We start from the raw sequence: 11,295 nt of genomic DNA on the forward strand, positions 1-11,295 counted from the left end.
CCCTCACCATTTGTTTCAAATAATGGTTCCCAATTTACTGAAAGAGTTATAAAGACTTGATAAACGGACTAAATAAACTTCTACTAAAAAAACACTCTAAATAAACATCTACACAGTTTTCTGCAAGGTTCAGCTCTCTCCCCAAGTCCCCAATTCTCGTTTGGCTTCTTGATTGCAGAAACATTAGATAAAAAAGATAACGTTAATGATAAACTTTTTTATCAATAATATATAACGGATCTCCTTAATATATAACATGTTCTAATAAAAAAATTATTATTAATTAAGTCAAAATATTATAAAAAATCGGTTAATATGATCGGTTTGTGTTTCAATTAAATTTAAAATATAAATTATAAAATTATAAATGTTATAAATCCCACATGTTAATAAAAAAGCTATGCTATTAATTAGGTAATAGTATTGTTTTTCAATGCCAGTGTGAGTTGGTAATTGGCACGAAATGGAATCGTCTATTTGACTGATTATGCACGCATAAGTGGCTGAAACATATTTAATCAATTCATTTTTAAATTTTGATTAATTATTATACATTTTTCTATTAAAATAACAAGTTTAACATATTAAATATTAATATACAATTATGTTATATCAGATCAGTCATTTTAATTATTTTTTATTTAATTAATTAATCATTATACTGATTAGTTCCGATCGACTTGAAGAATAATGTTAAGAAGTAGAATATGTTTTAATCACTCACACGCTGTAGATGGTCATAAATAGCCAATCATGTTATTCTCTTCTTCATGAGCTTATTTATATTTAAATTACACATCACAACTGCTCTTACAAGTTTTATTACAAAGTTACTGATCTTAATTTGTAGTCAACTTTTCTTGTGCTGATCTTCGGTTTGTTACTGACCATGTTGCCTTTCATTCTTCCCATGCCTGTTTAGCTGCAACCAGTAAAGAAAGTTACTATAGACGCGGAGCAAGAATTAATCGGATAAATATAATATCAGATTAAAGGGAGCAATATCTGGAGATATTAGAGCCTAGAGAGTAATAGCTAAAACTGATCCTAACTCATAAGTACTAACCTTGCTGAGAAAGAGCCCAATTGGCATCAGATGCAACTTGCCATGCAAAGTAACCAAGCAAGCCCTTCTGTTTAGCATACGAAACCTTTGTTGAAATGCTCTGCTTATCATCATATCCGATCCATGTCGTCCCTGAGTAACAATAGTCCGCAACAATCGTTGAGTTATAAATCGTTGGAGCATTGTTGTTTGCAATAAATTCCAATATCTGATTGTATCCTCTGGCTCCCTCACCAGAACCTTCCGGAGGTCCATTTGCTGGAGCCATCAATCCATGGTTATCAGGATTCACAAGCTGCCATGAACGTCCGTAGAATGGCAGACCAAACACCAGCTTGTTTGCGCTCACACCAGCTTGGATCCAGGACTCGATGCCTGAGCTGCCGCTAACTCTGCCACTAGGATCATATAATGCAGCATGAGCATTGGTCATGGAAGGTGTCCATGGACCATAAAAGTCATAGGCCATCACATTGATCCAGTCCAGGCTTCGTGATATCGATTGGGTAGGATATCTCAATCCATCAACGGTTGGCCCAACAGAAACAGCTGCAGTTAATAGAATTCTTGGCTTGCCAGAGGCTTGAGCCTCTGCGTCTGCAGCCGCGCGCCACTCGTCTAGCAACGTGCCCAAGTTGACCATATCATTGGCTGTTAAGGGGTACTCATAATCGAGGTCTAGGCCGTGGAAATTATTTGATCTTGCCAGTTGTAAGGAGGAATCAATGAAGGATTTTCGAGAAGCAGAGGTGCTAGCCATCTTGGCAAAGTCAGCATCATTGGAAGATCCACCTCCTATTGATAAAAGGGTTTTAACAGAAGGGTTTTTGCTTTGGACAGTATTGGTGAACTGGGAGAATTGGGCAGCGTTTGCTGAAGAAATGGTGACTTGGTAGGTAACGTTATCAAGGTCACTGAATGCGCAGAAGAGGTGAGTGAATAGAGTGGAGTCGATATCGGAAGCTGCTATACCGCTATCAGGAAACCAATAGCCACCCTTCACATTTTGGGCTGCAGACAAATGAAGAAACTGGACAACGCAAATGAGGAATGCGTAGACAGGAGTTTTGGAAGCCATTAGAGATCTTATCTTATTTTATGTTTGTGTTGTTTACTTGTCTTTATATGGAGTAATACATTTATCTGGCTGAGATTTGTTTCTAGAGCACAGCTGTCTGGTTTGAAAATTCAAAACTTGTACTCCCTCTGGTTTTTTTATATGACGTTTTGACTTTTGGCACACACTTTTAAGTGCTTTGACCAGGCAGTTAAAAATATTAATTTTTAAAATTTCTTATTCTGAATAATAGTATGTAATCAAAATTTTTATTCAGAAAAAGAAAATTCAAAAAATAATATTTTTAACTATCCGGTCAAAACACTTAAAAGTGTGTGCCAAAAATCAAAGCGTCATATAAAAAAAAAGGAGTAAGAGCATCTCCGATAGTCTCTTAGTTAGCTCCTATATATAATATAAAATATTAAGAGCATCTCCAGGAGCCTCCTTGTTGGCTCCTAAATATAATATAAACACCGGGGCTCTTAGGAATTTAGAACAAAGTTAAGAGTGTAAACTTCAACAATACTCTCTACATCTCTTCTCTATTTCATATATTATTCATATATTGGGCTCCACTACAACAAAAGAGAGTGAAAGATGGAGGTGAATTGGAGGGAAAGATTTTTTTATTGTAAAAAAATAAGTTAGGAGCCATGTGGTGGCTCTTAACATTGAGGAGAGAGGAGAGAGAAACAAGAGGCTCTTAAGATTTAAGAGACATTTAAGAGTTTTCTGGAGCAATATTTTTCCTCTCCATCCTCAAATCTCAAGTTAGGAGCCTAAATGAAGAGCCTCTTGGAGATGCTCTAAGCTCTTAGGAAGTTAATACATTACTAAGAGTTTGATCTCCAATAATGCTCTCTATACACACTCCTAACACTATATTTTATTATTATTTAAACTCTACTATGACAACAGTTCAAAGTCACATGGGTGAGAGTGAATATTAAATTATAAAAAACAAGTTAAGAGCCATTTAGTGGCTCTTAAAAGATAGGAGAGAGAAGGGGCTCCTAGTATTTTTAGGAGTCACTAAGAGCCTACTGGAGTTTCATTTTTTCTTATCCTCTTTATTTTTGGTTTTAAGAGCCAATTTAAGAGGTTATTGGAGATGCTCTAATCTAAAATGCTTGAAAGAGGACGTAATAGATTTCTTCATTTCGTAAATGTATCCAACTGAATGGATTGAACTGTATCATGTGTACTTCGCCTAAGCTCATTTCTTCTTTGAATGTCTGGTTATGCTTTTCAAATTTTAAATTCATAACATATATTTTTTGTATTAATAAATTTTTTATATTGAATAAGTTAGTATTTGAAAAGAAAATTTAATTTAGAATAGGAAATGCTCGTCATTACCCATGTCCCATGGGTGGCGTTAAAGAAATTTAGGAACAAACGTGGTGGTGGCCTGCAATTCCCAGTGAGAAGTCAGGGAGAAAAAGTCTGGTTCATGTATCTGTTGGTTGTCGTATGAAGAAATTAGGGTGCATATGGTCTAAGATTACGGTGAGTGATTACGTAAGTTGACAGAATTACATGACATCTCGGATTTTGCTTTCAAGGCTGTAGATGCACGTGTCACTATGAATTTTGCAATTGGTCAAACTCAGAAGCCATGAATTCAAGTTGCAGCCCCATCAAAGTCAGAACATGGAACCAAGTCTCAACTTTGGGACCGCAATGAAATTCAATTTTGACCCGGACAAGTTTTCACGAAATAATACTACTTAGCTAATCCTCTATTTTTTTACCGTTTTTCACTGCTCAACACATATTTTAAAACACATACTCCCTCCGTCCCCTTTTAAGGGGTCATTTGGCAAATCTGAATCTAAAGTTGATGAACGATTAATATATCTGAATTGATTAGTTATCTGAATACTGAATGAATAATCTCATTTGATAAAAATATATTTTAGAAATCTGAATCATAATAAATTTTATTTTGATCTTTAAATTTTAATAAAATTATCACTTGACATAATAATGTTAAATATAAAAGAACCATTTTGAACCAATTATAATATAAATTAATCAATAAATATTATATTATATACACATATATATGGGTGGAATAATAAAATCAAAATTAATCAATATATTTAAAATAAAAACAATATTACATGAATATGCTTAGATTTTTGTGTGTTTTTAATTATATTTAGATACTTTATAAAGAAAAATAAAATAAAACAAAAGTAGGTGGATACAGTGAAAGCAGAGGGATACAATGCAGGGTTATTAGCTGAGCGCTACAGCCAGTCAATTGTATATGACTCGGTCAGCAACTGTATTGATTCATTCGGCCACATCCAGCAAGCCAAAAACCGTACTCCCTCCTTCCCATATTAATAGTCCACTTTGTCAAGAAAAAATTTCTCATATTATTTGTCCATTTTCTTTGTCCAATACAAATTATAACAAGTTTCAATGTTAACATTTACTAGTTCACACAATTTTCATTATTTACAATGCAAACTATGTTGACTTTTAACCAAAATGAATGAAAACTTAGTAGTATATTTGTATAACCAATGCATGGCAATGATAACAACATATCACATTTAATACTTCTTAATTTGTGTGATTTGTGCAAAGTGGACAATTAAAATGGGAAGGAGGGAGTAACAAACAAACTTATTAAACTGAATCGTTCAATTCATATCTATTCAGCCCTTTCAGCAGCAAACAAATGGCCCCTAAATGTCCCTTTTGAAATTTTTTTTTGTCCCAAATTACTTGTCCACTTCTCTTTTCAAAGCAATTTTTTGTATGTTTTTTGAAAATGTAACAACTTCCAATGTTTGATTAGCATATATATACACACAACTCTATCTAATTCATTACATTTATTAGGGATATGTATGAAAACAAGATACCCACCTAACATTTTCTTAAGATGCGTTATTTTTTCAAAAGGGACAAGTAAAAGGGGACGGAGGGAGTATAAAACATAGTTTTATAACTTACTTTTAGCAATTTTCTTCTTATAAAAATTTAAACATCAAATTTTTGTTCAAAAGAAAAAAAGTTCAAAAAATTATCGAATTATGTTTTACGAGATCATTAGAATGCGTGTCAAGCCCCGTCGCCCAACGTAAATAAATGAGGGGGCCGGAAAGAGTAGTATGTCTAAGAATTTTGATAATATTAATTGGTATAAATACTTAAGATTCAAATTCTTTCGGATCTGAAAAAGAATAAAAATCTAGTACAAGTCCAAAAAAATCGAATTTAGAAAAATTTAAATAAATCGAAACGGATCTATCAGGTCGGATAAAATTATCGTCGATGTCCCCACACAATCCTCCTCGAAGAGTCACCGTTGAAGGTGTGTATTCTGTTGGGATTTTAATGGTTTGTTTTTAATTTATAAATTTTAATAAATTATATGTGATTTTAATTTTGTGCGGATTTTTGATAAAATATGGTAGAGCACGATAGTTCAGGATATCATGCATTCTGGTGGAGTTTCAAAAAATTTAAAATACACGAAAAATTACTGTACAGAAAAATAAAAGAATTTCGGTTTAGCGGGGAGGGGCCATTATCCTTGCTGTCTGAAGTGTTGAAACTGGTTTAGTACCCTTGTCTCTTTGTTCGACTACACTCCGGCCTCCGCTCAGATCGGATCTACTGTATCCCCTCCCCTCCCACAACTTTTTTCACCAACCCCAACTCATAAAACCAATTTTATTCTTCTCTTTTTATTTATCTATTTTTCTTATTTTCACACACACAACACACACAAACATTACATCAAATATATTCACCTTTCAAACCTCATAACCAAGAATCAGAAACCCCCAAACAACCCAATGCTCAATCCTATTGAATTTCACAATACCAAAATAAAAATAAAAAATCTTGGAACAATTGAGTTGAATTATTGAGGTGCATTAATGGGGAATGTAACAGCAGGTGTGGCTGCAAAGTTTGCATTTTTTCCTCCAGAGCCACCAACATATGATGTCAAGAAAGATGAGAATGGGAAGCTCACATTCACAGGCCTCACATCTGATAAAAACGTGGATGTTCATTTGTGTGAAACCAAGGCTGGCAACAAAGTTGCAGCTACCTTTTGGAAACACCCTTCTGGGAGGCTCACCCTTTTGTATTCTCATGGCAATGCTGCTGATTTGGGCCAAATGCAGGATCTTTTTATTGAGCTTAGAGCTCATCTCCGGATTAATATTATGAGGTACTGCTATCCCTTTTCCTTTTTATCAGCTTTATCGAAAATAATTGTGTTTTTCGGGTTTTAGGTTTGCATTTTATGTTGTATTTGTCCAAATAGATATCTGTGAATTTGTCTTGAATTTTATTTGGAGAAGTAGGTGTTGATGGGTTATTTGATTTCTTGGCATGTTAGTTAGGTATCAATTTATTATTTACCAATGTGGTTCAATTCTATTACGGTTCTGGCAATGCGTATGTTTGTGATCTTAGCTTGTTGGTTATGTGTCTATGTTGTTGTCCTAAGGATTTTAGCTGCTTGAATTGCCCCCTTAGTTCATTTTTGTGCAATGAATTGTGTCATTTTTTTCGTTTTCTCTATGTTATTCTTAGAAACTTTAGCTTTGTGTACATTTGTCAATTTTTTTTAAAAAAAATCAGTAAAAAAAGACGTGAATGAGGAGTTTGTGATTGTGAATTGCCCAAGTTGTTGCATTTGGGCAGGAAATATACTGGTCCAAATGCAACAACTTGGGTAATCCACAAGCCCACTGCAGACTCCCAAAAGATTTGCATTTGGTAGTCATACTTAAGCCTATAAACGGAACTAAAGTCTCCATACTCCTCAACAATACAGAGATGTTACACTTGGTTCCATGTTATTAACAAAGTTATTAATATGTAGAGACATACTTTTTTCATTCAATATGTAAATGAGGGCACTACAGGCTCTTTAAGATTAAGATTATTTGACCTTGTTGCTACTACTAAATAACAACCTTCTTCTTATTCATAGAATACTGAGTTGTCTATTTTATCTGTCGCAGCTATGATTATTCAGGATATGGAGCATCTTCTGGTAAGGTGAGGAAAACATATAATTCTTCTGTCAGACTTCATATATTGGCCTTGTATGTGTAGCTTATAAGAAAGCTTGATATTTGTTAGCCCACTGAGTTCAACACATACTATGACATAGAAGCTGTGTACAATTGTTTGAAGAGTGAATATGGGATCAATGAAGAGGATGTTATTGTGTATGGGCAATCTGTTGGAAGTGGTCCAACACTGCACTTGGCTTCTCGTTTGCAGAGGTTAAGAGGTGTTGTTCTACATAGCGCCATCCTTTCAGGAATACGTGTTCTGTATAATGTCAAAATGACGTTCTGGTTTGACATATTTAAAGTAAGTTCTTTATTCTTCTACTTTCCTCTTTTATCATGCGTTAGGCATACCTTCTGTCTTTGTATTTTAACTGTGGATGCTCTGTTCAATTTTTCAGAATATTGACAAGATAAAACATGTTAGCTGTCCAGTCTTAGTCATACATGTAAGACATGGCTCTCTCTCTCTCTGTTTTTTCATTTTTAAAGTGCAATATATTTTTCTTTTTTGATTATTAAATGCATGCAATATGTAGTTCCAACAGTTGTTCACCATGGTTCAAAAACAGTTGTTCACCATGGTTCAAAGTAGGGCCTTGTGCTTGAAACCCAAAAAAGAAAAAATTTAAAAAGAATCCATGTTGTAAAAGTGGACCTTTGCTATCCATTAATGTAATTATAGAACAAGGATGGTTAAATTTATGTACAAATTGTTTGGGTTCGTAATCTTTAATTTCTAAGACATTACAAAAGAGATAAAGAAGATGTGGCTCCTAATAACCAAAATACCAATCTTGAGCAAAGTAACAACGAAATCCTCGTAGCTCGAATCACGAGCTACATTTAAAAATGTATTGAATAAACAATATATTTGATTTAGTGTTCATATTTTGAACCCAGATGTTGCTAGGGTCACGTTAACCTACGAGACAACATTAAACTTCAGATACCTTCCCGAGATACCAGTAAGTGAAAAACCTTAAAGGTTGCACCAAGACCAAGTACCCCTAGCCATGTATGAAAGCGCAGTTCAGCAAAAGATGATAAATACTGATTACTCAGTCCCAATCTAATACAAAAAATTGTACATACATTCAAATAAGACTAATGATATTCCTGAAACATAAATATTTAAACACAATTATTTTATATAAAACAAACTAGTATATTTGGAAATTAAGTTACTTTGAGCAATAGCAGTCATAATAAGCCTTACAAATAGGTTTATAGCAACAAACATATTCAGTGTTGACAATTATTAAACTTCATGTTGGTTTAGATCCTTTATATTGCCTAGTATATATTGAGTATTGACAGGAAAAAAATCATCTGCAACGTTTTAGATAATTAGTTTAATTATTCAGAAGAAAGTTATTAATCAAATTTAAGTACTTAAACTTGGTAGGAAGAAAACACATGATATAATTTGCACTCCCTACTGATACTCAAATATTGTACTGTCTTCAAAATACAAACTTCTGGTGATTTTACAGCATAATTGGGGCCATTTTTTTTTTTATAATCATTAAAAAGGTCCATTCTCTCAGAATTCCAATTACTTCATGCGGATACAGCATTTCTGGAATGATATCCGACTTGGTAGAAACATAAATATAATCTGTCCTTAGGTATCCATCAAAACTTAAATTAAGTACCGGTTTGATACTTATTACAAACCTGGTCGATTGGTATATACATAAAAATCTAATTCAACCTCTATATATGGTACTTTATAAGTTTACCTGTTTCACTCAGCATGCATCCAAAATAAATGTAGTAGTTTTGACTTATCTATCTTGTAAAAGGGCGTAAGCTGTAGATCTATAACGTAAAATCTCTTCCCAAAATGTCAATGACTTGGTTTGTATTCTTAATAAATCCTTTGGTTACACAAATGAGCATATTAATATGTTCAAAACTACAAATAGCTTCCACTATAGTTGCGCGGATGTGCTAATCTTAAGCAGTATCACTTGAGCTCACTCTTCTTCTCTGGTCATCCCAGTCAAGTCTAATGTGGTCGTACATTGGTGTTCATACATTTTTGTGATGATCCCCAGGGAACAAATGATGACACTGTTGACTTCTCTCATGGAAAGAAACTATGGGAACTGGCTCCAGAAAAATATGAGCCACTGTGGGTACAGGGTGGAGGACATTGTAACCTTGAAACATTTCCAGAGTACATAAAGCACTTGCGCAAGTTTATAAAGGCAATGGAAAATCTCTCGGTCGCTCAACGTTCCAAGCAAAAGTTGACAAACAGCCCAAGTATAACAGATTCAAAGAACAACAGATGCTTGAGATTTGGGAAGAGATGATCTTTGATTTCATATATTCAATTTTTATTTCCTCTGTCAAACCACGTAAAATTTAACAGTGGTGCACAAATAGAGTTCAGAATGTTGCTACATGTGCTTTCATGGCCATATTGAAGCTGCTTGCTTTAGGCATCAGTGATATCGTGCTGGCGGACCATCAGGCTTCTGTTGTAAAATGTTGTGAATTGTAAATACCTTGTTAGATGAGGATGCTGCCCAGTTGCAGATATTTAGATGGGGCAGAACTCCAGGACTATTCATTCATATGTATGTTGCAGTGAGAAAGACATGTTACCAGATAGTCATAAGATTAACAAGCATTATTAATCTGTGTTGTAGAATTCCATAAGCTATTATCAGGAATTTTTTCTTTTTATTTGTTTCATTTACTGGATGCAGTTTTTATCTATTTATCTCTCATGTGAAGTTGGCATCTTGTAACACTTGCTACAACATTGTATGAACAATAGCAAAACCTGGTTATCACTTATTACCAGAACTATGCCAATTAGATCGATCGGGATAAATATCAAATAGGTGACTCGTTTCGTTCAAATGTATCAATTGAGTTACTGATTTCCAAATTGACTCAAATTAGACATTCATTAGAAAAATTTGTATCAAAATTATCACTCTATCATTAGTCAAAATTTTAAAAGTATTATATATTAAGTTTCGCACATTTTTTATGAATGGTATTACATCTAAATGAAAGATTCTGAGTTCTAGTATTTTAGATAATATTTTTTGATTTTTAAAAATTTATCTTTTATTTATTTTTATTTAAATCAAATAAAACAATCAAAAAATCTACATAAATAGTTGATAAAATTTTAAAAATCTAAAAATATTAGCAAAAATAGTAGGACTCGGAATTTTTCATTTGGATGTAATACCATTTATAAAAAATGTGCGAAACTCAATATATAATACTTTCAAAATTTCGACTAACGATAGAGTGATATTTTTGATACAAATTTTTCTCATGAGTGTCTAATTTGAGTCAATTTGGAAAGCACTCAATCAATTGATATAATTGGACGAAACGAATCACCTATTTGATATTTATCCCCAATTAGATCATGGGTTCCATTGTTATCATTTTTGTTTCTAGTACAAGCTAGGCTTCCTTTAAGGCTGGTTTTTGATACAGATGTTACACAAGCAGGCTAAGATTAGAAAACTGATCAGTGCTGTGAACCTTATCAGCTGTTGTTGGATAACGCCTCTCATCTCATTATTGTTTATGGTCTCAGTTCTAAAATGATAGCCGATTCACTTTTTTACACAATTCCAAATTACTTCCTCCTATATAAAAGTTTAACATAAAAAAATTATAAAAATATTATAAAAATATGTTACTCCTTCGGTCTCAATTTATAGGTCCATTTTAGAATAAACACGCATATTAAAAAAAAGTTGGTTAGATATAATTTTATCTCATGTATCATTAATTAGTGCATTGATAAGTGAGAATATACTTGAGTTTCAAAAAAATCACAATAAATATAAGGATTTAGTGCATCGAGAAGTAAAAATAATATTGAGTTTCAAAAAAATCACAATTAATATGTAGATAAATTTGTATTGAAAGAAGAGAGGGACAAGTGTTTTGGGACAAATTTTTTTTTCCAAAAGGAACCTATAAATTGAGACGGAGGGAGTATTTCTATTTCCAAATACATGTAGAAATTCAAAACACGCCTAGATCACCTCTTTTTCAAAAAGAGCTAATTTTTGTTGGGTATTTTAGTTTGATACCGCTTCACACCCACACCCAAAGAG

General features: G+C 33.2%; 2 protein-coding genes across 2 annotated transcripts; one reads left to right on the forward strand and one right to left on the reverse strand.

The window, feature by feature from the left end:
* Positions 1-734: 734 nt before the first annotated feature.
* LOC108216488 (class V chitinase-like) lies at positions 735-2,179 on the reverse strand. Its single transcript, XM_017389258.2, has 2 exons — positions 1,067-2,179; positions 735-922 (listed from the first exon to the last, which is right to left on the reverse strand). Exons 1-2 carry the CDS (start codon positions 2,142-2,144, stop codon positions 900-902), a joined length of 1,101 nt encoding a protein of 366 aa, XP_017244747.1. The 5' UTR covers positions 2,145-2,179; the 3' UTR covers positions 735-899.
* A 3,479-nt stretch (positions 2,180-5,658) lies between these two features.
* LOC108218956 (uncharacterized) lies at positions 5,659-9,886 on the forward strand. The gene is made up of 5 exons (XM_017392147.2): positions 5,659-6,330; positions 7,133-7,169; positions 7,254-7,490; positions 7,588-7,635; positions 9,250-9,886. Exons 1-5 carry the CDS (start codon positions 6,032-6,034, stop codon positions 9,508-9,510), a joined length of 882 nt encoding a protein of 293 aa, XP_017247636.1. The 5' UTR covers positions 5,659-6,031; the 3' UTR covers positions 9,511-9,886.
* The last annotated feature ends 1,409 nt before the right edge of the window (positions 9,887-11,295 follow it).

The sequence above is a fragment of the Daucus carota genome, chromosome 4 (assembly GCF_001625215.2).
Source record: "Daucus carota subsp. sativus chromosome 4, DH1 v3.0, whole genome shotgun sequence".
In the NCBI taxonomy this organism is placed as follows: domain Eukaryota; kingdom Viridiplantae; phylum Streptophyta; class Magnoliopsida; order Apiales; family Apiaceae; genus Daucus; species Daucus carota.

What these genes read in the sequence shown, in the direction of transcription:
- LOC108218956 (XM_017392147.2), top strand. Translation starts at nt 6,032, where the DNA reads ATGGGGAATGTAACAGCAGGTGTGGCTGCAAAGTTTGCATTTTTTCCT. An exon ending in TCTGGTTTGACATATTTAAA is followed by an intron (nt 7,491 to 7,587) that starts GTAAGTTCTTTA and finishes TCAATTTTTCAG; the next exon opens with AATATTGACAAGATAAAACA. An exon ending in GTCCAGTCTTAGTCATACAT is followed by an intron (nt 7,636 to 9,249) that starts GTAAGACATGGC and finishes GATGATCCCCAG; the next exon opens with GGAACAAATGATGACACTGT.
- LOC108216488 (XM_017389258.2), bottom strand. Translation starts at nt 2,144, where the DNA reads ATGGCTTCCAAAACTCCTGTCTACGCATTCCTCATTTGCGTTGTCCAG. An exon ending in TTGGGCTCTTTCTCAGCAAG is followed by an intron (nt 923 to 1,066) that starts GTTAGTACTTAT and finishes TACTGGTTGCAG; the next exon opens with CTAAACAGGCATGGGAAGAA.